This window comes from Podospora bellae-mahoneyi (assembly GCF_035222275.1).
Source record: "Podospora bellae-mahoneyi strain CBS 112042 chromosome 1 map unlocalized CBS112042p_1, whole genome shotgun sequence".
NCBI classification, from domain to species: domain Eukaryota; kingdom Fungi; phylum Ascomycota; class Sordariomycetes; order Sordariales; family Podosporaceae; genus Podospora; species Podospora bellae-mahoneyi.
The window spans coordinates 1039904-1064059 of NW_026946359.1; the positions used below are offsets into that span (position 1 = coordinate 1039904).

The 24156-nt window shown below is 51.9% G+C and overlaps 12 protein-coding genes across 12 annotated transcripts; 8 read left to right on the forward strand and 4 right to left on the reverse strand.

Annotated features, from left to right (window-relative positions):
• Window positions 1-137: 137 nt before the first annotated feature.
• QC761_103460 (uncharacterized protein) lies at window positions 138-1385 on the forward strand (the record flags this gene model as incomplete). The annotated part of the gene is made up of 1 exon (XM_062873593.1): window positions 138-1385. One exon carries the CDS (start codon window positions 138-140, stop codon window positions 1383-1385), a length of 1248 nt encoding a protein of 415 aa, XP_062736649.1.
• A 1403-nt stretch (window positions 1386-2788) lies between these two features.
• Window positions 2789-4960, reverse strand: GCN5_1 (histone acetyltransferase). Its single transcript, XM_062873594.1, has 2 exons — window positions 4669-4960; window positions 2789-4584 (listed from the first exon to the last, which is right to left on the reverse strand). The coding sequence occupies exons 1-2, from the start codon at window positions 4801-4803 to the stop codon at window positions 3535-3537; spliced, it is 1185 nt and encodes a 394-aa protein (XP_062736650.1). The 5' UTR covers window positions 4804-4960; the 3' UTR covers window positions 2789-3534.
• A 143-nt stretch (window positions 4961-5103) lies between these two features.
• Window positions 5104-5526, forward strand: rad1_1 (checkpoint clamp complex protein Rad1; the record flags this gene model as incomplete). The annotated part of the gene is made up of 2 exons (XM_062873595.1): window positions 5104-5376; window positions 5438-5526. The coding sequence occupies exons 1-2, from the start codon at window positions 5238-5240 to the stop codon at window positions 5524-5526; spliced, it is 228 nt and encodes a 75-aa protein (XP_062736651.1). The 5' UTR covers window positions 5104-5237.
• Window positions 5527-5694: 168 nt separating this feature from the next.
• Window positions 5695-6726, forward strand: rad1_2 (checkpoint clamp complex protein Rad1; the record flags this gene model as incomplete). The annotated part of the gene is made up of 1 exon (XM_062873596.1): window positions 5695-6726. The coding sequence occupies one exon, from the start codon at window positions 5695-5697 to the stop codon at window positions 6724-6726; it is 1032 nt and encodes a 343-aa protein (XP_062736652.1).
• Window positions 6727-7030: 304 nt separating this feature from the next.
• Window positions 7031-7447, forward strand: QC761_0003400 (uncharacterized protein; the record flags this gene model as incomplete). Its single annotated transcript, XM_062871787.1, has 2 exons — window positions 7031-7055; window positions 7109-7447. The coding sequence occupies 2 exons, from the start codon at window positions 7031-7033 to the stop codon at window positions 7318-7320; spliced, it is 237 nt and encodes a 78-aa protein (XP_062736653.1). The 3' UTR covers window positions 7321-7447.
• Window positions 7429-9070, reverse strand: QC761_0003410 (uncharacterized protein; the record flags this gene model as incomplete). The annotated part of the gene is made up of 6 exons (XM_062871788.1): window positions 7429-7502; window positions 7557-7629; window positions 7718-7830; window positions 8199-8490; window positions 8599-8914; window positions 9009-9070. 6 exons carry the CDS (start codon window positions 9068-9070, stop codon window positions 7429-7431), a joined length of 930 nt encoding a protein of 309 aa, XP_062736654.1.
• On the forward strand, window positions 7893-8924 carry QC761_0003420 (uncharacterized protein). Its single transcript, XM_062871789.1, has 2 exons — window positions 7893-8140; window positions 8216-8924. Exons 1-2 carry the CDS (start codon window positions 8116-8118, stop codon window positions 8866-8868), a joined length of 678 nt encoding a protein of 225 aa, XP_062736655.1. The 5' UTR covers window positions 7893-8115; the 3' UTR covers window positions 8869-8924.
• Window positions 9071-9176: 106 nt separating the features above from the next.
• On the forward strand, window positions 9177-10962 carry QC761_103490 (uncharacterized protein). Its single transcript, XM_062873597.1, has 2 exons — window positions 9177-10286; window positions 10349-10962. Exons 1-2 carry the CDS (start codon window positions 9693-9695, stop codon window positions 10715-10717), a joined length of 963 nt encoding a protein of 320 aa, XP_062736656.1. The 5' UTR covers window positions 9177-9692; the 3' UTR covers window positions 10718-10962.
• QC761_103500 (uncharacterized protein) lies at window positions 10904-13877 on the reverse strand. The gene is made up of 3 exons (XM_062873598.1): window positions 13110-13877; window positions 12178-12906; window positions 10904-12122 (listed from the first exon to the last, which is right to left on the reverse strand). The coding sequence occupies exons 1-3, from the start codon at window positions 13159-13161 to the stop codon at window positions 10993-10995; spliced, it is 1911 nt and encodes a 636-aa protein (XP_062736657.1). The 5' UTR covers window positions 13162-13877; the 3' UTR covers window positions 10904-10992.
• A 3045-nt stretch (window positions 13878-16922) lies between these two features.
• Window positions 16923-19910, forward strand: QC761_103510 (uncharacterized protein; the record flags this gene model as incomplete). The annotated part of the gene is made up of 1 exon (XM_062873599.1): window positions 16923-19910. One exon carries the CDS (start codon window positions 16923-16925, stop codon window positions 19908-19910), a length of 2988 nt encoding a protein of 995 aa, XP_062736658.1.
• A 123-nt stretch (window positions 19911-20033) lies between these two features.
• QC761_103520 (uncharacterized protein) lies at window positions 20034-24017 on the reverse strand. The gene is made up of 3 exons (XM_062873600.1): window positions 21423-24017; window positions 21158-21363; window positions 20034-21101 (listed from the first exon to the last, which is right to left on the reverse strand). Exons 1-2 carry the CDS (start codon window positions 21699-21701, stop codon window positions 21259-21261), a joined length of 384 nt encoding a protein of 127 aa, XP_062736659.1. The 5' UTR covers window positions 21702-24017; the 3' UTR covers window positions 20034-21101; window positions 21158-21258.
• On the forward strand, window positions 21949-23864 carry ARO8_1 (Aromatic/aminoadipate aminotransferase 1). The gene is made up of 2 exons (XM_062873601.1): window positions 21949-22764; window positions 22820-23864. The coding sequence occupies exons 1-2, from the start codon at window positions 22295-22297 to the stop codon at window positions 23739-23741; spliced, it is 1392 nt and encodes a 463-aa protein (XP_062736660.1). The 5' UTR covers window positions 21949-22294; the 3' UTR covers window positions 23742-23864.
• Window positions 24018-24156: the final 139 nt, after the last annotated feature.

Genomic DNA, 24156 nt, shown 5'->3' on the forward strand with positions numbered 1-24156 from the left:
TATCGGTTGACCAACTTCCACCTCGATATCACCATCATCATCCCGAGTGGTAATAAGTCCAAGGGACACATTCGATTGGGGAGATACACTCACAAACATCCACAAAACGCCGTCAGACAGCACCAATTTGGCTCAAAATGGCGCTCACATATCAACAATCAAAACTGGTCAAGGACACCATCCCGGCCCTCCGAGAGCACGGTGAGAAGATCACGACCATCTTCTACAAGAACATGCTTCGCGACCACCCGGAGTTGAACAACTACTTCAACAGCGTCAACCAGAAGAATGGCCGGCAACCGCGTGCCTTGACCTCTGTCATCCTCAGCTTCGCCTCCAACATCAACCACATCAGCGAGCTGATCCCCAAGTTTGAGCGCATGTGCAACAAGCACTGCTCTCTCGGTATCCAGCCTGAACACTACGAGATTGTTGGCAAATACCTGATCATGGCCTTCACCGAGGTGCTTGGCCCAGCAATGACACCGCAGGTGCACTCGGCTTGGGAGAAGGCGTACTGGTTGTTGGCCAAGATGCTCATCGGGCGGGAGGCGCAGCTTTACAGAGACTTTGAGTCGTGGAGCTCATGGCGCAAGTTCAAGATTGACCGGGTGGTGCCAGAGACGGAGGATATCTACTCCTTCTATCTCGTGCCACAAGACGGCAAGAAGTTGCCTAAGTTCTTCCCAGGACAGTACATCTCTTTGCGGGTGAACGGCCCGGAGGGCTATCTCCAGTCAAGGCAGTACTCGCTCAGTGAGGCGTGGAAGCCTGACTACTACCGCATTACGGTCAAGAGGGATGAAGGCGCCAGGTATTCCAACTCGGTTTCACAATCGTACTTTCATCCTGGTGTTGTGTCCAACCTCTTGATCGACTCGATGCCCGCTGGCACCTTAGTCGACGTTTCTCACCCCGCCGGCGAGTTCTTCCTGGACACCAACAACTCCAGCAACGTCCCCATCGTCCTCATCTCGGCCGGTGTCGGTGTTGCGCCCATGGTCGCCATTGCCAACGAAGTCGTTGCGACACAACCCAACAGGCCAATCTCGTGGATCCACGGCTCCAGGAAATCGGTACCGTTTGAGGAGCACATAACACACCTGAGACGCACCAACCCCAACTTCCACACCAACATCTTCAAGACACACCTTGCCGGAAGCGACGTGGTGGGGGTAAACTACAACTACGACTTCCGCATGGACCTCGCCAAGGTCAACCCCGACGACCTCCACCTCAACCACGGCGGCACCGAGTACTTCATCTGCGGTCCCGAGCAGTTCATGCTGGAGATGTCGGATTACCTCAAGAGCCAGGGCGTGTTGACCCAGCGCGTCCATTTTGAGCTCTTCTCGACCGGTGACCTTGCGTTCAAGCACCAATGAGTGTGAGCTTTTCTCACGGAGATGACGGACGACGACGACGACGACGAAGCGGAGTTATCCCCCTTTGTGACATGCCGAGATGATGCTCGCTTTTCAGCATCCCGATCTTTTCTTTTTGCGGGCTGAGGAGAGTTCCTTGGTCAGTCTGCTTCAGGCAGGACCGGAGCAGAGAGCAACATTTCCGTACATACATACATACACGTACACACATATTTGTACTGACAAGGGAGGAAGAGAAATGGGGGAGAGAAGAGAAGAAAGAAGAAGAAGAAAAAAAAAGCACGTTTTCGATACCCAGGGCCATTACATAATCTATCTATGGAATTCTTTTTCTCGTCTTGGCTGGCGTTCCTGGAAACCGGTTTTTTTTTTTTTTGAGCGAGGCGAGGGGAAGGGGGTTTGTTTTCCGTACACATTGTTTGTCGAAAAAAATTGCGCGTGGTTGTCTTTCGTTTTTTGCTGTATAAAATCTCAGGGGTGGTTTGGGGGAGCGTGAGGGATAGGCATGGGCTGCATTAAAGAGATAAGGTTTAGCGGTTTTTTTTTTATTACGGGGAATACTATCAAACATTTTTCCTTTTTGGAGGGTGACGGGGAAAGGTGGGTATGATGGTGTTTGTTTTTTTATTTATTTATTTTTTTGGATTGTTTTCTGTTTATGTGTGTGTGTCGTTTTTGCAATGTTTTCAGAAGTTGGTCATTGTCATCATCATCATCATCATCATTATATCTAACTTAATTCTGCATTCATCTCAACACTTGGTGTTTGAGATAGGGGAGGGAGGGGGTTGCTTTCGTTGTACATAGAGAATTTTTGGCCAGCGCACGGCAGGCAAAAAGGGGGTGGTTGTTAGTTTGTATATATATATATATATACCCCTGTCCCCTTTTGTACCTATCTGGGGCTTTTACCGTACTCGCTGTTGTAATGCTTGATACTCACTCACACTCTGTACATGATGAGTATGGTGATACATGTCAGTTTAGGTTATCTATTTCGTCTCATGTAGTGTTTTGTTTTCACCGCTGGGCGGCTCCAAGTGTCTGGTTGCTGGGAGAGGAGGTTTATGCAGGGTGCATATTTAAGATTTTTCTTGCATAAACCCTTCTTCTTGTGCATCATCTCTGTATGACAGTCGCCGCACGGACCATATTTAGCCGGTTGTGCATATTTCCGAGGATAACTGTTCATCCAGCAGGAAGATGGATATTGACAACTTTTTTACTGAATTGGTGTTGGACTACGATTTCTGGGGTCTTTTTTTCTCTTTTCGGGCTAATTTGTTTCTGATCCATCAGGGCTCTTTAATTGAGATCACGGCGGAGGGTGAGGCTAGGGCTAAGGCCCATCAATTAGGTATCTTTGATGTATGGTTGTATTCCAAACAGCACTCTCCCATTTGTTGTCCATCTCCTTCCCGGCACGCAGTTGGGAGACGGGACAGAAATAACCCCCCCAGCCTGGGGGTTGCACTGTACATATATATCTTGATGTGTTTCCTATAAACAAACAACTAGAGCAGATCACACCTCGCAAAACAAAGACAATTCATAGCATCTCAATACCATGTGCCCTTACCAAAACAAAATTCACCAGACATACATACACACACATTTGCCACCCTATACCTGCCCAAAGCCTGACCCTGATAACCGCACAAAAAAGAAATAGATATCCTGCCCAACCACCCAGCAAATAAAACGCCAAAGACATAACACAACCCTGAACCCCCAAGCTCCTTAAATAATGCTGATAAATGGGTCACTGATTTGCTCAAGGCGCCTATCTCCTGGCAACTTTCCGTTGACGCGTAGAGCGACGCTTGGTATCCTACACCGCTGACTGCTGCTCCCTTTGCTTCTCATCCGCATTACTGAGCTCCAACGCCTTCAGACTTGCATCGCACATTGCGACATCTCCGTCGACATCTTTGGGCAGACGGCTCTCTCGAGGTGGCTGTTGCTCCGGCTGTTGCTCCGGCTGTTGCTCCGGCTGTTGTTCCGGCTGCTGCCCCAACTGCTGCTGCTGTGAAGATGCCGATGCCGACGCTGCCCGAGCCGCAACAGTACTGTTCCTCGAACTAACCCTTGTCGGTGGGCGACCCCTCCCACGCTTTGGCTTTTGCTGCTTCTGTGGCTTCGCGCCCAACTAAGACTCGAGATGTGACCACTCCGGGATAGCACGGATCTGCGCCCACATGAACTTCTCCAGCTTGTTCGCGCACTTGGCGTACGGGGTCGTCTCGTTGTTGTATTTCCTGCAGTTGTCAAACACAAGCTTGGCGTCCTTGATGAAGTCCTCCGGCGTGGCGTACTGGTCGGCCTCGAGCTTGGTCTCCATTGTCGAGAGGTCCATCGGCTCCTTGATCACGTCGTAGTAATCTGCCACCTCATCTCTATTGACGGGCATCAAAAACGGCCAGGCAGACTGGTGGTTCTGGAGATCGTTGAGGAGGTGCAAAAGCTGGTTGTAGTTCGGACCGTGGCGGGGCTGGCGGGCAAGTTCGTCCATGTCGGGAGACCAACCGCTGGCGCGGATGGCTTCTATCGACAAGGGGTCTATCGGGGCAACGCCGTTCTTCTGCCATTGCTTTGGTGGTTGGTGAATGATGTGCGACTTTGAGTAGGCCCGAATCTTAGCCTGGACACATTCTTTTTGCTTGAGCAGCATGCGACCCATCTCCAAGTACCGGATGCGCGGCAGCATGGTGCACTGCATGATGGTACCCCCTTCATAGTCCTTGATATAACCCATCCATATTGACTTGTCCAGTGTGATTTCCTTCGTAAACCCTTGTTTCTTAAAATAGCCAATAGCATAGTTATCGGCGTAGGTCAGGAAGTGCATCACATCCGAGGTCGCCTTCACATAATCTTTAAGATGAGACATCAAGTGCGCGCCGTAGCCTTTGACTTGTTGATCCGAAGAGATGGCGCAGAATACGATTTCGGCAAATTTGCGGCCCTTGAACGGCCGGTACGTGATGCCTCCTACCACTTCCAAAGGCTTCTTCACAATGGCTATCGACAAATGGGTTCGGTCGTACACGAGGCGCGCAATATAGTCCTTGGGCATTTTCGGGAGCTGCTTCTGGAAGATACATTTCAGGCCGGTAAGGATAATAAGACTCTCGCGCTCGTTGTCGTTGTTGACCACTCGAAACTCGATCTCGCCATTGCGCTCTTCGATTACGGCTGGCTGAGGGGTCAGTTAGCATATTTCTTGTGGCATGTAGACAGCCCCAGGACAGGCAGGAACACAAAAAGCAAATAGTGAAAATACCTTTTCCGGAAAGGGGATTGCTGGAACCTTGAGGGGCTTCTTCTCGGGCTCGACTGACTCGTCGACCTTGACGCGCTTCGCCGCCGTGGGAGAGGTCGGCTCGTCGGTCGCTTTGCGCTTCGTGTCCTTAGCCATGTTGCGCGCGGCGATTCCGGGATGAAAGCGAGTGAGGGCTGTATATGGGCGACGGCTCAAGCTGTCAAGCTTCTGGCGCCATTCATTTCGATGGCAAGCGCCGGGGATTGATAGAAGTTGTCGCGTTGCCGATTGACGATGGCTCCGATGATGATGCGGAGAGAAGTGGATCTCGGTTCTCGAAGCTGCCACTTGCTGCGGCGCCTGGCCCCGGCTGCGACTGCAGGGTTGCCCCACCGACAGGGGGCCGCTGCCTGTGCAGAATGGCATTAGTCCGTTTCGGGGTTCGAACACGTTCCCGTTCTTGAGCTTCAGCTTCACGTCTAGTGAAGCTGTCCCAGAGCTGCTGGCACCGACAGCCTATCCGTACAGGCAATCACCAACTCTGCGTCCTTCATCTGTCTACTACCACATCTCCAGCATCATCACAGCACATGGATTCTTCACTGCACGAGGTCTGGCAGGCTGCGTCCGGCTCGCCGTTCACCCCCGCCATCGGCAAGGACAACCAGTTTCTCTTGGCCTTCATTCTCCTGGTCTTGGGCTTTGGCTTCAGTGGCGCGTTCGCTCTGAGTATGCTTGCACCCGCACCTCCTCCGCGCAAACCATCTTGCTAACCCTGACATTGCGACAGACCGGTCTGTAGTGAGCCTCCCAACTTTGGCTGTGCCTGCGTCGTTGTCGCTTGCGTACGTTTTCCACCCACCGGGTCCAGATCCATAGGGATATTTGTTCTAACATCCAAAAGGTTTGGTGTGGTTTACATGTTCTGTGCGGTCGGGGTCTACGTTTAAGATACCCTCGAAATCTGTACCATAATTCTTTCCTTCGCACAAAAGCAATTCGATTCCTGTTTGACATTCCTCGTTTCCACCACCCCCACCAACCAAGATGGACGCACCAGACCCCCCTATCTTGCGAGCCGTCACCAGCTCAACCAGACTTCTCTATCAGCTACTCAAAGCGATCAATTTCACCAATAAAGTCCACGTCGAGATCACCGAGAAAGGAATCCGCTTCTCGACCGACCACGCCAGAGTGATGCAAGGCGTCACCCATTGGGGCAAATCTCTCTTTACCTCGTACACCACAAATATTCCCGCCCCCGAAGAATCCAACGGCAACCCCGACGACGAAGACGATGCCCCTCCCCTCTCGGTCATATTTCAACTATCTCTACCCGCCCTCTTGGAAACCCTTCAGATCTTTGGCGCCGCCGACGCAGCCGCCCGCCAGGCCAGATCAGACATTGACCCCTACCGCAGCACCAACCTCCGCAACTACCGCTCCGACGCCTTCTCCAACCAGACCCTCGGCATGAGTAACGGCACTTGTTCGCTATCCTACAATGCCGAAGGTGACCCCTTCAGCATCATCCTCGAAGAAGGTAGCGTGAAGACAACCTGCAACCTCACAACCTATGTTCCTGAAATCCCAGAGGACATCCCCTTTGACATTGAAGATTTGGGATTCAAGATCATCACCCAGGCCAAGTGGCTGCTGGATGCCCTGGCTGAACTTGCGCCCGCTTCGCCAGAAAAATTGATAATTACCGCTAGCAAAGCAGCGCCTTATCTCAAGCTTACAAGTGTAGGGGGTGCTTTGGGGAGTGGTGGGATCGATTTTGCGCAGGGAAAGGACTTGCTCGAGACTTTTTCCGTGAGGAAGAAGAAGTGGAGCCAGGCTTTCAAGTTTGATATGCTCAAGGCGGCGAACGAGGCGATGAGGATTGCGACAAAGGTTAGTTTGAGAGGGGATGGGCAGGGGGTGTTGAGCATGCAGTTTTTGGTCGAGGTGGGGGGGGAGGGGGGAGGGGTGTGTTTTTTGGACTTTAGGTTTGTGCCTTATGCTGATAGGGAGGAGGAGGACGACGACGAAATGGAGTGTGAGGAGGGGGAACATGGGATGGAGGTTGATGGGTAGTTTGGCGGTGATGTGGTATGGACGGCTCTGGGCTGTGGCGGCCAATAAAATGGGGGCTTTTGGTAGACAAGGCTGAAGAAGCAATAAAGCTTGGTTGAACCCCGCGTCTCAGTCTGCGTTTTGTGGGAGAAAGCATCAAGAAACATTCTGGTGATTTCTTCCGCAACCCCTTGGGCTTCTATTTGACATTTGAACAGCCTTTCGTTACCAAACAGCAATGGAGATAACTTTGGGTTGTCAGGATGTCGCCAACTCTGGAATCGAATGCTTCAAGTGAACGGACAACCAGATCATCACCTATGTCATGGCGCACGCCAAAGGCGGCTTTGGTAGTTTGATTATCCTTTCCACAACATGGGTTACTGACAGCTTCATTTCACAGGCATGAATTTAACAATCGACTCGGACGAAGCCGGGCCACATGTAGCTGCCGTCGTTGATTACGACGGTCCCAACGGGCTGGTGGCGATTGATGGGGAATTCGTAGCGACTGTGTACCAGAAGAGCACGAGCGGGATGCGGCTGCATTTGAGTGAGAAGGTGTACACTATGAGAGAGTTTCCGAGGGCGAGGTGGATTCATAAGATTACGTGAGGGTTGGCTTGGGGAGTTGAAGAAGGTCGGTCATGCCAAATAGCAGTTTTCTTTTTCTTTGCTTTTCGGTCACGACGTATTCATTGAAGTGCTTTTACCATGTCAGCATTAGGAGGCCGAGTCGCGCGGGGTCGTCTGCGAGGCTTCTTTCATCATCCGGCGGTAACTGTAGTGGTCGTACACTACTTATCCTATCAGAATAGTATTCCTTTGTATTTCTGGCAGTATTTCCAAACTCTTCAGCCGGCGAGAAACGTGAGGCTGTGGCACAAGGTCAAGCGAAGCGTCTGATGTGAGACGTCTAGCGCACTCAAAGCTCCCGAAATCACACGGTTTTTTAGCTTGGCTCTTCCAAGCAAGAGGTCAAGATAGCGGGCATGATTGCCAGTCAGCTTACTTGAAGCTTCAAACCACCCCATAATACCAGGGTAGAGATGACGGAAGATGTGGCGATGGCGGCGTGGAGATAGACAGTGAGCTTGTAAGATGAATTGATCCGGGTTGATTGGTCTACTACAACTTATTCAGCAGGCTGCATATCTGGTCTGGCTTATGCAATTCACCTAGATGTGTTGATACACACTGAGCCTTGGAAATGAGCATAGGTAGGTGTCGTTCAGGGTGGCAGGCAGCTTTCGTGAGGCCACGGCCTAGATCATGCTGCTGATATTCAAGACCAAAGAGTTATAAGAAGGCCCATCGTGCTCATTGGGTCCGATATGAAATCACTACTACTCACAGCTCTCATCAACTCATCAGAATCACATCCCCCCACGCCCGACCAATTCTGCAATCATGTCATACGTTGAAGCTGCCTCAGGTCAGTACATCTGCTGCACTCCCCAGCTCTGACCTCCCTTCACACTGGGCTTCCAAACTAACCCAGCCACACAAGGCGGAGTTGAACTCTTCAACAAAGTCGTCGATGCCGTCAAGGGTGCCGTCGGTGCCGTCGAAGAAATCCAAGGCTCCGCCATCAGGATCAAGCGCGCGGCAGCCGCCGAGGCTCTCAGCGACCAAAACGAGTTCGCCGTCCGCGAGACCATGATCGCCAAGGCCATCGATGCCGTCCACGAGGTAGCTCCCGGCTGCAACATCCTCATCGTCGCCGACTACGGCCGCGACAAGAAGCACTTCAAAGGCGAGTGGAAGACGCAGCCCAACATCGAGCTAGAGCTTCCCAACGGCCAGTCTGCCTTGTATCGTCTTTACATGTTCAACTCTGGCAAGTACGACCGCCCGATGGGCCCGATCTGGGAGGCGAACTATATTCAGTACCGGGGTGCCCATGGTGGGGATGTCAAGAGGGAGACGCCGGTTGGTTGCATGTACTTGACGTTTCCGGATGGCGATGGTTTGGATCCGAGTGCTGAGGATATTGAGGAGGAGGTTGATGATGGTGAGCCGATCCCGCCTGAGGGGGATGGGCAGGAGACGGAGCAGCCTGCTGCTGAAGAAGAACCGGCCCAGGAAGAGCAGCCTGCAGAGGAAGCTGAGCAGCCGGCAGAAGAGCAGCAGCCTACCGAGGAGGGTGCTGAGGAACAGTGAGAAGTCATTGTCGCTGAATATTAGCTGGTGGAACCCATGACTAGTACTGGAATTAGCTTATGCTCTATGAATAAACTTCTGGTTTTGCTTGTTTGTCAACCTCGACGTCTATGATGTCTGGTTCAAGGGCCGTCGCCTACCCTAACCCTTGAAGGTGAAACGAACCTGAAGTGGCCCAAGCTCTCGACGCCAAACTGAACATCTTCACAATCCTCAAACCCCCACTACAAGCTTGATATTAGAAAGTTGTTTGCATATTCAGGGTTGCCAAGGGTCTATCTATATCTCATTGTATCATGTAGTCATAAGCACCATGAAAATGGTCTTAAACAAGCTGAACTCCAAACCTCCTGCTTGCCCCGCTCTGACCTAGCTCCAAACCAGCATGAGTGTGATCAAACAGATGTGACGGCCGCGACCTGGAGATCGACTCGCCGCCAGTCTGTCCGCCTTTCTGCCTGTTGTGAAAGTAAAAGCTATAAAAGGTCATCGACTATTTGTCTTTATCAGCAACCTCGCTCCTAGGTCGAGTCGTGCAGCACAAGAAGCTTGACCAACCACCAAGACGTCAGGTACCCCGCGATTGCGCCCCTGCCCCCTGTTCAAGCTCCCCCCTTTTGTACTACCTGCAGCATCATCCCTACCCCGCAGTTCCCAAACGCGGACAACCACCACCACGACGAGTAACTACAATCTTCAAACCACCAACCCTTCCAATCCCAACGTCCCAATCCTCCTTTCTGTACTCCAATATCCTCTCTCTTCACCTTATCCCAAGCATCACCGAAACCTCTCCGCCAGCATCTCAACCCCAGCCTTCCAAAATGGTCGAACGCCCCAACAAACCCTCCTCCCTCGTCGCAACCCCCGGCCTCCCACCCCAACCAACAGTCAACTTCTCCGACGACAACTCCCTCGTCACCGCCACCCTTCCCACCGGCGAGTCCATCACCGTCCTCCTCTACGGCGCCACCGTCATCTCCTGGAAGGACTCCTCCTCGACAGAAAAGCTCTGGCTCTCCTCAGCCGCCAAGCTTGACGGCACCAAGCCCGTCCGAGGCGGCATCCCCCTCGTCTTCCCCGTCTTCGGGCCCCCTCCCGCCGATCACGCTCAGACCTCCTCCCTCCCGCAGCACGGCTTCGCCCGGACGTCCAGGTGGGAATTCCTCGGCAAATCCACCAGCGAGAGCTCGGGCGATCAGCAAACGGGGGACCTGTCCGTCAAGCTTGATTTCGGCCTCTCCAGCGCGGCGGACGGGCTGGATCCAAAGGGCAAGGCGGCCTGGCCGTTCAAGTTCAACCTGATCTACAGCGTGACGCTGAATAGGAGGGATCTGACGACGAGCTTGGTGGTGACGAATGATGATGAGAGGGCGTTTGATTGCCAGGTTTTGATGCATACTTATCTCAAGGTTAAGGTACGCTTTTTTCTTCTTCCCGTCTGAAACAGGAGAGAAACGCTGACAATAATGAAAAACAGGACATCACAAACGTTACCATTTCCGGCCTCGACAGCTCATCCTATGTCGACAAGGTTGACGCTGCTTCGACAAAGACACAGTCGGGGGAGATTAGAATTGAGGGCGAGACGGACAGGGTGTACACCGCCGATGGGCCGCTGACTGTGTCCGAGGGCGGCAAGACTCTCTTTACCGTCACGAGGGACAACCTCTCCAACGTGGTTGTGTGGAACCCCTGGGTCGAAAAGGCCAAGGACATGGGTGATTTCGAGCCAAAGGATGGGTACAAGGAGATGCTCTGTGTTGAGCCAGGGTCGGTAGGCGGCTGGCAGACGCTGGAGAAGGGGGATGCGTTTGAGGGAGCGCAGACGATCGCTTTGGGGGCTTGACTGAGGGCTGTTCTCTGAGAGTAGGGAACGATGATATGACCGGATGTGATGATGAATTCAGCCATGTGATTTTCTTTTTGGGAAGACGATGTGATGTTCGATTTCGGTGTGATTTGGTGTTATTTCTAAACAAGTATAAAACACATTCTAGCAAACTGATCATTGTTCAAGAGACATGGTGCAAGCCATTGCAAGATAGGTAAAACATAAAATCAAATTATATCAAGCAAAAGACATGAAACGATATCCAAAAGACGTCTATAAACTGATCATTGTTATCCCCGCGAAGGCCCCCCCAGGTAACTAGCCAAGCGGACATCGTTTGCGTGCCACTGTAGCGCCTCCCGCATCTTCTGGCCATACGCCTGCTCCTGAGCCTCCAGCAACAGCTCCTCTGGGGTTGCAGACTGCTCTTCCCCCTTTTCAAAATCACTAGGCCCAAACCCAGGCTGGCTGGAAAAACTCAGCAGCCCCAGCTTCTCCCCCGTCCAGAAAACCAAGTCATTGTTATTGACCTGGGCTTCGCCACCACTGGACAAAGCCGCGGCCCTTGTTGCAAGCAGCTTCCGCGCCAGGTCGCCCGAGCCAGGCATCGAGGCAAAAATTGACGATCCCTCCGTTCTCTCGCTGTGTCCGATTCTGTGCCGGCGCACCTCGGTGAAGCCGTCGCGTTCGAACCACTTGACGTACCCCATACCATCTGCCACGGCGAGACAAGAGCCGTGGTTGACGACGGACATTAGTTTGGAGCGGGCACATGTCTGCCGGTTTCTGGCCGGCTCTCCCACAGGTGGTAGGCCGTAAAGCTCCAGAGATCCCTTTGACTTGTACTCGCCGCATGCGATGAGGGTTCTTCCCGGGGCAGATTTGGACTTTTCCACTTGCTCCAACGAGAGGCGTGCCTGGCGGCGGGCTTGAGAGTCTTCGTAGGAAAAGGGGTAGGGTAGTGATGTCATGCTGCAGAGATTGGCGCCCGAGTAGACTGTTCCCTTGATGCGGGAAAATTGGCGGCGGTCGTAGTGCAGGATGCTCTTGAAGCGACCGGCGACGTAGATGTCGTCGGATAGGCTGCTGGGCTGGCCTTCCACTGGGAGGTGAAGGATACTCACAGGCCCTGGCTGTGCAAGGGGGACGTAAGGGGGTAGAGGCGAGTCGTCAAATAGCTGTCGGTATGGATCTTGGCTGATATCTTCGAGTTGTACTTTCGTCCCGTCAAAGGCATCTATCGTGTCAACAATATCGGCTCGAGGGGGAGTTCTAGATCGGTAGTCATGAAGGTGAAGGCCGAGGCTTGTGCCGACAGTGAGAGGAACGGCCGAGTTGGCGGCTGATAAAGTCGCAATAGACCACGGGAATGTCTCACGGTGTATGACTGACAGTGTGGGTAAGTCGACCTCGATAAGGTCTGATACAGATAGTTGTTAGCCAGTTTCAACCGAAGAAAGTTGGTGACTACTTACTTTGCTGTACCGCAAAAAATGCCCTGTGTCTCTGGCTATCCACGCTCACACACTCAGTGACGCCAGAATCTATCTGATTAGATCTGGTCTTGGGACCGGCAAACAAGATGCCCGGTCGGCTACGTGCAACAATGGCACCTCTTTTCGTGGCAGAACCGCCACTGACATGCCAGAGGCAGACACTCCCATCATCTAAGGGAGAGACTGCCAGTACCTTTCCGTCCAGACGTTCTTCGCCGTCGGGATAGTACAAAGCTACCCCTCTGGTCTCCACAAAATCGGCTGCTGACCTGGACTTGGTTCCAGTGCCATGAGCGTATGGCGTCTGAAACCACGATACGACTATCGGGCCTTGCCGGCGTATGTATTCATCATACCAAGAGACCTGCTCATCAGGGAAGATTGGGTCCCAATTGGCCGTGATGCGAACTCGTTCTCTCTCTAGACGTTGCGAACTGCTGAGGCGGTCCCCGTCTACTTCTAAGCCAGAGATGCACTTTATCCAAGAGTCTTCATTTGCCTCTCCAGCTTCCTCTGACGGAGCCCTCGCACCGTTGGCGGCTTGGAGGAGGGCAAAGTTGAGATTTTGCAGCCGAAGACGACTACGTAGCGAAGAGAGGTAGGACGAGTCTCGCAAACATCTTGCGCGCCAGACGACATCATCACGAGCAATTTTGCTGAACTCGCGGGAGACGCGTTGGACGGGGACAAGTTCTGGTGGCTCAAGAACTGCAATTTGTTAGCTTCAGGTCAGGAGAGAGGGAGTGAGGTCTTGAAAGAAAAAATGCGGTAGAACCACATCAATTCTTCAACCCTCGTGGCAACTTTGGCCTGGCCTGCATAACCGGATCTGGAGAGCTGGCCGGTTGTCCACGGCATTGGCGGGGAGGGTGGTGGTGAGCAGCTTGGTAGAAAGTGGACCCTGGACTTACATGACAGTACGTGGAGCAAAAGCTCCTTAGGCAAGCTCCCCAAACTTGCCATGACTTCGGGGCTTTCAAATATAGAATGCTTTGGACAAACAACTCCCCTCCAAAAGAATGAAAACTAGACTAGCATCTAGGAGAATGGGCGCTTGTGGAAGGGCATGGATGAGGCGGGAAAGAAACAGCTCATTGCACAAGGGAAGGGAGGCATCCTCAAGTGCTTGTGCAACGGGTTCACAGAGACAGGAGAGAGGTCTTTGGGGCGTAGGACTTTGTTCCAAAGAATCGAAGCTTCAGGAACAAGCCATCCTGCCCCAACCTAATGCGAACCAGTCTCCCCCACCTGGGCTCGGGAAGTGCCAGGCCCAGTCCCCACAACCCCGCTCGGCGTGATACACCTTCCCACACCACCCAATAGATAAGCCCTATGCCGATCACCCTGCTCGTCTGATAAGGCACCTGTCACACAATGAGGCTGCCGCAGCACACTATGCCTGATTCGGCCAATAATCTAATCCAGAAGATTTTCTTGTGACGAAGTCTCTTTCAACGTCGTTCGGTTTTCTCACATCAGACGGCCTCAGCAGAAATTAGGTGTGACATCTACTGCCGCGAGAACAGCACATGTTACCGCACGGGTGTGTCATGAAGCGTGGGATTAGTTGCGCGGTCCTGCACCGCTGCGTTCCACAATCGAGCTATTGGCAGCGGACCCCCAAATGAAACGATTCCGGCTGGCCTTCAAGGTTCCTACGGCGAGGTGCGCCTGTGATGTGGGGTCTGATGTTGGTGAACTGTGATGAGCTTGGTGATGCGGATATGTGCGTGAGAGTGCGGGGGAGAGTGTGCAGGAGAGCCAGTTGCTGCCTTGACCCGCGGCAGGCCGCTCGTGTTACTGATGGTCTTCATGCAGGCATCACATGCTACACCCAAAGGCTGATATATAGATATGTTTGAGAGGTGCTGCCGCAATACCATATGTATGAAGTCGTTGGATGGCCCTTGTGATCCCCTGCCATGCTGATGCCGCACAGCACCGGTTCTTGGACAACGGCCAAGCAGCCAAGTAAACCAACCCCTTTTCATACCGATGCAATGGGTATGGATCTTTTATCATCCTCTCACTCCAAGTGTGTGTGCTGGCCTTTGCCTTGAATGCAAATCCTTGTCTTTGACTCATTTCCTGCTTTTACTTTTATTTTCTTGCCTTTCTTGCCCGCCCGTCTTTGATAGCATCGTGTAGGTACCTAGACACTATATTTTATACCCACGCTTTGATCATAGACACTGTGAGCTTAGAGAATGTCTACCACAAGTTCAGAGGATAAGGATATAGTGCCTAGATAAAGTCGGATAATATTATGCATAGGCTCAAGATCTGAGCTTATACATACCACTCACCGAACATCAAATAGATACTATATTCTCTATTTGATCTTAGATAATAGCTACTATAAGCTTAGATGTCATCCTTAATAAGTTTAGAGTGTAGGGGTATATCTATCACAGGCTCGGAGGTTACTGTGTATAAGTGTAAACTCTAAGCCTACAGATACTGTTACCGAGCACAAAATAGACATAACATGTCATATCCAAGCTCAGATAGTGTCCTTGATGAGCTTAAATTGTAAGTGTAAGGTGTCTCTTACAAGCTTGGGTAATCTTATGCATAAGCTTAGACAGTGAGGGTGCAAATCTTCCTTATGATTTAGCTGTGCAGAGGAAGATGAGAGAAATCTATTTACATGTGTGCTGAAGGGATCTGCTCTCTGGGCCTTATACTGTATAGCCAAACAATGACTTCTACAAATTCAAAATACAAACGTACTACGTCTTCTTCACCATCATCCACTATCCGGGGTTCCTCTGCTCGCAGTTGAGTTGGCAAAAGACATTGTTGCCACGAGTTCTATTTGTGGGTGGGCTCCTCGGTGGTTATGTTTGGGATGATTCTATGGACGTTATGCTCCGGTGGGTGAAAATCCGGAATCTGGCGAAGGTACGAGTAGTTTCTCCTTGAATCCTGTTCAGTTTGCTAGTGCATAGCTCTCTGGCTGTTCTCAAGGGTAGTGAGCACACTTGGTGGGCTTTGCTGGTTGTCCTTGATTGCAGCATGGTGGAGTCCCGGCGTCAGCAGCGCCCAGATTCGGACTTCCCCCCTGTGAGAGACTTGAGGAGAGTTGATTTTCGTGTATCTCTCATGGCAGGGGCCAAATGGCTGCTCTTTGTCTTCTCTCTGTAGGAAGCTTGATTGAGGACATTGAATTTTTCGGAATGGGACGGGGTGTCTTTGGCTTAGGTAGGTAGCCTTCTGAGCCGTAAATTTCTCTGGGACGAGATGGTTCCCATTTGGGAGGGAAAAAGAAGGGGTGTATGATATAGCTTGTTGACTCTGGAAAGTGGTGGGAGCTTGTGCAGTACTGTGATGATAGGTAGCTGATGCGGTCGGGAATTTATTCTGCTCCTGCTTGGCAATTTTGAGAAACTAGTAGATCAATGTAGGTATTTTCTCACTTTCAAGTGAAGAAGTTATATATCTGTGAATGTATGTGTCAAAGCCGGACAGTCATGGTGGAGTTGCCAGCGATGCCTTCTATGATGCATACCTTGATATTTGCTTCACAAGTGGAGTTAACGTTCATTGTAGAATCGAAGCCAAAAGCAGTAAATGGAAGTATCACGGGCAGTGTGTGCAAGAAGTATTACAGTTTTGACGCAAACGAATCTCAGGGTAGCCAGGCCGTGCATCTGACGATACAGATGATACTCTGCGCAAGGAAAGGGATGTGCACGGACCAGATTCAGGGGCTTGTTGACTTGGCTGTTAGGAGAGTGATGCAGAAAGCGGTCCGTTGCCTGGATGTCTGTGTTACCTGTGGTATTGAAGCTCATGATCTCCTCTGTGTATGTGATCTCAACTTGATATTGGAAGGCCCTAGGCGGAAGGGCCTGGTTCATTGCCAGTGTGGGGGTACCGACGCCGAAATGGGATGGCCGAGCAAGAAAATGTGCTCCCCGGGGGAGACACCTCGAGAACGAGGGGTAGTTACCGACTGAGTTGCTCCGGGGGTGCTTCGAGGGGTACAGTTTGCTCTTTTGGAAGTTCGCGGTATCCTGTCCTCTCCCCCCATTCCATACCAAACTCTGCTATCCTCTCCTCTCTTCTTCTCTTCCTCTCACGCAACCATTCCTCAACCTTCTAACAGCTAATGTCGAACAGAAACGAATGACCCAGCACCCTTTGATCCAAGTGCTCGATATTCTTTGTGCGCTTCCTCTCATCAACAACGTCCTTTGTGCCTGCGGTTGGCGCTCCTCCAGAGCACGGGCACAAAAAGCAGCTGTGAGGATCCAGGTATGTTGCTCCTTCGGGCCCATCTCCTCACCAAGGCCATCAAAAATGCGAACTTGGGCATCAGAATATTGGCCGCAATTGCTATTTTTTGGAAAGATGTGTGTTGCGGCTTGTACTGCGGCTCATAACGCGGCTTGGGCGGCTCCTGATGCCCTACTGCACCTTCTCAGTTATCCTTCACTCAACCTTCCCACTTTGCCTCGACCAATGACGGTTGCCGATTTCGTCAACAGCGCCATTGCTAACTCAGACTGCATCGCAGCTTCCGCCAGATCTGTACCCTCACGACTTCCTCTTCTGTGGTTCAACATTTCCGCTGCAGCATCATCTCTGGCAACCTTCCAATTGTGAGCAGCTGAGGTACGTTCATTTCTTTTGCTCTGGTGGCCCTCGTGTCAGTCTGAAAGTATCTCCATTTTCAAGAATGAGAACTGATTGGGCTTCGACCTCAGAAACCACCGAGCATGATTGGAAAGGACGACCCAGGCGCTGAGGCTATGCCCTCCAGGGGCCATCCACCACCTGAGGGTTCAACCGTCATCGTCCCACCTGGACCAGCCCCCAAAAGATCAATCACCCCCAAGGGCACACTGTTCACCAATCTAGGCGAAGCCCATCTAGCCATCACGGCCAGAGTGGCAGCCAAAATCGCCGGTCAAGCTGTCCCTGCTTTGCCGGTCGTCACTCCTTGCCAGTCACCGACTGCGCCTCTTCATGAGCCCCGTCCAAAAGACAACTTGCCGCTGGCGTCACACATGGAGTTTGTCAAATCTTCCCACCTTGCCAACGGACGTTGCTTGACTGGCTATGCTCCCAACGTATCGATTGCTGAGAAGAAGCATGAAGAGGGTTCGCAAACCTCTCTGACACCATCTCCCGATACGATCCTGCCCAGTCATTATGACGATTTCAACCCTGACCTTGACTGGGTACATGGTCCCGGTCCAGAAATATGCTCAAAGCGCCGGACCAGAGAGACCGGAAGCACAGTTGAGAACATCTATCAACAATACCTCCCTTCGGAACCTTCAACCGTCAACCCTCAGTCTGTCGCCCGTAGTTCACCGCCCACAAACAGAGCGCATCCTCAGTCGCCGGATAGGGGAAATGGGAATAGCAACAATGACCACTACATCTTGGCTCGTTCCTTGACCAACTATCCATCCAAGCCTAACCATGTCGACGATGGCACCCGTCCGAGTAAGCAACGTCGCAAACTGTATGATACAGCTGGCGATGCTCCCAGCGTTCCTCTCCCGGAGCTGCCAGTTGCGAGGCGCTCTGCCCACTACTACGACAGTCATCTCCATGGGTATGATGATCCACCAACTCCGTCGGGGATGTCAGTTTCCAATACTCAAGTGCTACTTGACAGATACAGTGATCACAGTCAGCTAGCTCAAGATGAAGGCTTTTCAGAAGAAGCCATAGTTGCCGGGGCCTCACCAAAGAGCGAGCTTGACGGCACTGAGTTGGAGTTGTCATCACACAGCGCCCATGAACGGCTGAAGGAGAGGCTTGACAGGCTACACTACGCATGCAATGCTGGTCTCGCCGAATATTCTACAGGCGCGCTTACTTCGGAGTCGGACGAAGACCCATTCAAGTACGATCGCAAGTCTTACCACGCGCTCCTCCAGCCAGTTCGAGAAAGGGAAGTAAGCCTAGCCCTTCAGCAGTTGACTGGCATTACCGAATCAGCGACGCCAGTGGACGAGATGCCACAGGACTCTGGACAGCCTGTCTTACAAAGCAGAAACCCATACCTGAACAGACTGCAGTCCTATAAGACTCCAGAAGCTGAAGACGCTTGGGAGGATCAAAAAGATCCAAACGAAATCAAAATTACGGTTCAACGTCGCCCTTCTAGTTTCTCACCAGCCCCTCAGTCCGAACTTCCAACTCAGAGCCGCAACTTGACTCAGGACTGGAGGACCAGTTACTGCAATGACCATTTCCATCAACCCCAGAGTGAAGGCGGTGACTGGGAAACAGTTGGCACCAATGTGGGAGGTCAGTTTGGCAGCAACCTTGCATGTGCCTCTGGTAGTGGTCTGAGTGGAAACCCGGCCCTCAAGATCACTAGTGACAGCATTGCGAACTACTCAGACTGCAGTTCCTTTGGCCCATCCCAATACGATGCCTTCACGTCTACTGAGCGAATTCTCCAGCATCCGACAGCCGATCAGAACCCCACCGACCAGCTGTTCAGAAACATAAAAGACACAGGGCGCCCGGTTTTTCTCCCAAAGCCACGAGTAAATCGTGCTAATGGATATCCCTTGGACTCAGTTCGACATTTTACAGATGCAAATACCACATCAAGCGGTTCTACAGCTAGAAGCGCTCTTCTCGAGAAGATCAGTGCTCGTCTGCGTCGAAATAAAGAACAGCAGAAGAGCGACAACCCTTTCCAAGTGCTTCCGAACACTTCGGTGCCTCATCTTTCTGATGTTTATGAGCTGGAGGACATGGGCCCTGGCCAGCGTGCCATCAACAACGGGGTTGAAGCCCTCGGTTTGAACAAGGAAAATCGACTTACGCCTCCTAATCAAGAATCGAGTCTCATGGCGAAGGGATCGCCCACCCTTTTCAGCTTCCCACTCATCCCATTACAGGAAGCCGTTAAAAAGCAAGCCATCAGACGGGCAAGTGGAGAAGACGATTTGACTTTGACCACCACCAGAACCCGCCAGGGCTCCAGTGTTTTGTCTTCCAGAGCCACGCAGAGAACTACTCCACCAACGCCCTGTACGACAAAGCCACAGCAATACTCGCCTCCTACTCCTAGTCTCGCAAGACCTCCTCCCACGCATCTTCGCCGGCCCACTGGACTAGGAATCCCTGATACTGCTACGCCATACCCTGCATACCAGATGAACAAGGGCTTTGATAGAGACGAACAAAATCTTGCCACGGCTTCACCCCTCAGCAGCGGCAGTCCTCCCATCTACGGACGAGCAGTTTTCCCTCGCTCCTGCAGAAATATCTTTGGCGATGCGCGCGCAGATCCTCCTCGAAAATCCACAAGAAGCAGTTATGGGTTTCCAGTCATGTTGCGCAGGTCAACCCACAAGAGAAAGACGACCCGTGAGAAGAGAGATGCACTCCGGCAACCAGGGGAATCCCCAAAGCCCGGCCCGGTTGTCGACCCGGAGACAGCAGATGCCTTCGTTTTGTCTGGCGAAGATGCGTACATCTCATGGGACAATCAAAGAAAGCGTCGACTGTTCTACTATGGTGCGCTTGCCGTGTGCATTTTCCCCTTCCTGACCTTGTTGGTCTACCATGGAGCTTTCGATCCTTTTCTTGTCTGGTGGACAGAAGGCGAGGTACGCCGGATGACTCGCAGGCAACGTCACGTTGTGGCTATTGTTGGAAGCACCATCGCAGCTGTTTGGCTTGCTGCCATTGCCGTGGTTGTTACTCTTCTTGTCAGCACAAAGACTTGAGTAGTGGTATCATACCTATGAGCCACTTTGTACTCGTAATCAGCGAGTTTGTTTGCATCGGAAAATTTGGAGGATCTTTGGGGAGATTTCGTGACAGTTCTTGGTCAGGTTCTGTGTCTCTTTTCGTCATCTTTGGCATGAGTGTCATGGAAAGAAGGAGGATTTTTGTGACAGCAAAGCTGGTAGCTTTGTGAGGTGGATGGCCTTTTGTTTGAGCTAACTCGAGGCACATGTCTGGCAACAAGGTGATTTTGGTGTTGTTTTGCGGATTTTGGAGGCTGTATCTGCGGTGGCGCTATGATGAACATGGTGGAGTTTATGGGAGGTGACAGCAACGTTTTCGAGATGTCAGGAGAGGTCGGGCTATCGACTTGTGAAGCCCTGCTCTCATATGATCAGTCGGCCGGAGTTTCTTTTCAGCTTTTCTCGCTTTTTCGCATTCCCGTGTCGACCGGTACACAATATCCAGCAGCTGTTATTTGTCAACATTTTATTGCCGGCCTCCTGAGACGACACAAGGGCGCCATGTCAGTTACGTTCGGCTCCTATCGGCTCCCGTTTTTCATTCTCCTTGAACCAGCAGCGGTTCCAGCAAAAGGTCTGGACAGAGTTATTTTATATCCGGAGGAAGACCATGGATATGGGATTGCAACCACAGGTTGAGAGTTGGGTGTTTGGGCATTTATTCGGGGGCAATAGGGAAGGATTTGGCGGGGAAAAGGATGGTATGGAACCAACACGGACATATTTTGTCTCTTTTGTTAGGGATCGCAAACAAGCGCTGTATTCATTTCAGTCTGTGACGTGGCGGTGTTTTCTGCTGGTTATGTGCCGTTATGTTTTTCGTTAATTTCTTCCTCTTGCTTGTTCTTGTCGTTCACGGTCCTGTTAGGGGCCAGAATCAGATTATTCCTCCTGTTTCATGGGATCTTGAATCGGGAACACACTGGACATATGGGGGGATTTCATGTTTCATCGGGTTCGTTGCTTTCTGAATGTGTAGGCCTTTGCATTCTGTTGGCGTGTTTGAATTTGCGATGAGTTTTGTTTGTACAACTAGGCAGCTCTCTGCCGGGGAAATGGCATGTTACTCGAGATATGGTCGACAGCTTAGCCAATACATTCTTGTAAAACTCTCGGATCCATACAAGATTTGTTTGTGACTGTTTGGTATCAAGCGCTGTGTGCTAACTGATGGTGATGTTAGTATCTGCAAATGTTTTTTAGACTGAGGGAATGAATCCTACGTAGAAAACCAGTCTATCCATGAACCTCTGATCTACCATTTACTCTCTCGCCATTTTATATTTTATATACCTTTTCCCCCTCTTCCTGAGCTATACCAGCTTCAAAAAGCGGGCTGCAAAAACGCCCTAATCGTCTTGACGGCATCACCGTCGTTCTGCCTGAGCAATTCTGTTGCCCTGGCCTTGCTGACCTCGAATTCAGCGACCTGTTTACTTCACCATTAGCTCCCCTTCCTTTTTTTTTTGTTCGTATAGGTTGACCAACCAAAAGCGAGACGTCGGCCGCATCAACCTTGACTTTGCTCTTGGCCGACGCCTCGACGGGGGGCTTCTTCTCCGAGACGGCCGAGACAGAGTTCAGGGCGTTGGTCGCGGCTGCTTGGTCGACTTGGGTGGAGGTGTTGTCGGTGGTGTTGTTGGAGTCGAGGTTGGAGAGGGCGGCGGCTGCTTTGCGGTCTTCGGCTGAGGCGGCGGGTTTGGAGGTTGTTGTTTCGATGTCGTCTGTTGCGCCTTCGTGGATTGTGGGGGGTTGGGGTTCGGCCATCTTTGGGGGAATTGGGAGGTGGTGGGTTGGGGATGGGCATATAACGGGAGAATTTGGTGGTGATGGTGTCGATGGTGTTGATGTCCGGCAGGATGGATCAAGCAATGTGGGGTTGAGGGGCAGCTTTTGGAGGTTGAGGGGCGCTAGGCTGGATTGGGGGGTTAGGGGATCCGCTCTTATTCAGAGGGAGGAGGGGTGGTGATTGGTCAATTTTGGGAGTGGGGGGGTTTTCTTTATTAGGAACGGAGCAGACCCTGGTACCCTTGTGACGATCATTCTTGGGTTTTGAGAGCCTAGAAGAGGTCAGATTTCGGTTTCGGGGAGGGGCATGAGTCAATTCAACTTTTGGGCATGAGCTGAGAAAGAGCAACACGGATTTTTTTGGTCTACGTGGAAGGTTCTTTGGGTATATATATATTCCCACACAACTTTTGGGTTTTTCTTCCTGGATATTCAACTCCAACGGCGGCGGTCTTTTTTTGTTCGTTTGACAACGGACGGTTTTTGGTGGTGGGGTCAAAAAAAAGAAGGTTTCGAGAAGCATTAACTATACGGCACTTCATACTCGCTCACCACTCAAACCCCGCGGCGAGATGAGCTCAACAACACCACAGTGGACTCCCGACTCGTGGAGGTCAAAACCCGTCAAGCAATGCCCCCAGTACCCCGACCAAAAGGCCCTTCAGAAGTCTCTGGCTGAGCTCAAGAAGTTGCCCCCCATCGTCCACCCGAGGGAGATTGTCAAGCTCAAGGAGCACCTTAGGGATGTGGCTCAGGGCAAGGCGTTCTTGCTGCAGGGTGGTGACTGTGCTGAGCTGTTTGACTACTGCCAGCAGGATGTTATTGAGAGCAAGATCAAGCTGCTTTTGCAGATGAGTCTTGTGCTGATTTGGGGTGCTGACAAGAGGGTTGTGCGGATTGGGCGTATGGCTGGGCAGTATGCGAAGCCGCGGTCGAGTCCGATGGAGATGGTTGATGGGAGGGAGGTTCCTTCGTTCAGGGGTGATATCCTGAATGGGTTCAGTGTTGATGAGAGAGAGCTGGACCCTAACCGCTTGGTCAAGTAAGACTCACCTTTCCCTGCCACTCTCACAAGTTGATGCTAATGCTTACCGCAGGGCTTACCACCACTCGGCTGCCACGCTGAACTACATTCGTGCTGCCATCTCTTCTGGCATTGCGGACTTGCATCGCCCTCTGGACTGGGGTCTCGGCCACGTCCGTGATCCCGCACTGAAGGCCAAGTACCAAGAAGCTGTCGACTTCCTTACGGACATGCTCCGCTTCATGCAGACCATCGGTGCCGACAAGTCCCACAATCTCGATACCGTCGATCTCTTCACCTCCCACGAGGGTCTGTTACTGGAATACGAGCAATCCCTCACCCGTCTCCTCGACACCCCTTCCGCTCCCGGCACCCCCAGCAAAAAGGAGTACTACGACACATCAGCCCACTTCCTCTGGATCGGCGACCGCACCCGCCAGCTCGACCACGCCCACGTCGAGTTCTTTCGCGGTATCGCCAACCCCCTCGGCGTCAAAATCGGACCTACCACCCCCGCCTCCGACCTGCTGGACATGCTCCGCACCCTCAACCCGGACCGCGAGCCAGGCAAGATCACGCTCATCACCCGCTACGGCGCCTCCAAGGTCGCCGACCTGCTCCCCGCGCACATCCGCGCGGTGGAGGACTCGGAGTACAAGCAGACGGTTGTCTGGCAGTGCGACCCCATGCACGGCAACACGCAGTCCGTCAGCGGGGGGATCAAGACGAGGAGGTTCAGCGACATCTTTAGCGAGCTGCAGCAGACGTTGAGGATTCACAAGGAGCAGGGGAGTTATTTGGGGGGTGTTCACCTGGAGCTTACGGGGGATGCGGTGACGGAGTGTTTGGGGGGTAGTGAGGGGCTGGATGAGGATGACTTGTCGACGAATTACACGAGCTTTTGCGATCCAAGGTTGAATGAGAAGCAGGCGTTGGAGTTGGCGTTTTTGGTGGCGGATCATTATAGGTGTGAGAGGAAGGAGAAGAGGGCGTAAGAGTGGGTTTTGGTCTGGGATTGGGAGTTCAAAAAAAAAGTTAGGGGGTTTAGTGGTAATTCGGCAATTGTTTCTCGTTATATGCTTGTTAGAACTGTCGTTTGAGGTACGTTGACTATATTTCAGGCTTACGGGTTACTTTGAAGATATCTGTCTTGGATATCTTCAATGCCTTCGATGCATAGTCAACTGATTTGCCACCTCCATGTCCCTTTCGTATCTGGCAAGTCCTCATTTATGGCGATTGTCAGATCAACTGCTTTTCTTACTTTTGATATATTATGAGGCTTTTCTGGACACCGTAGACAGGGCTGGCAGCAATGCCGGCGTGGGTCATTCTTTGTAGCCAGTCCTGGTCCGGCACGTGGCTGTCAGGTTTTTACACTGTTGATGATGGGCGGACAGCGCGAAAATA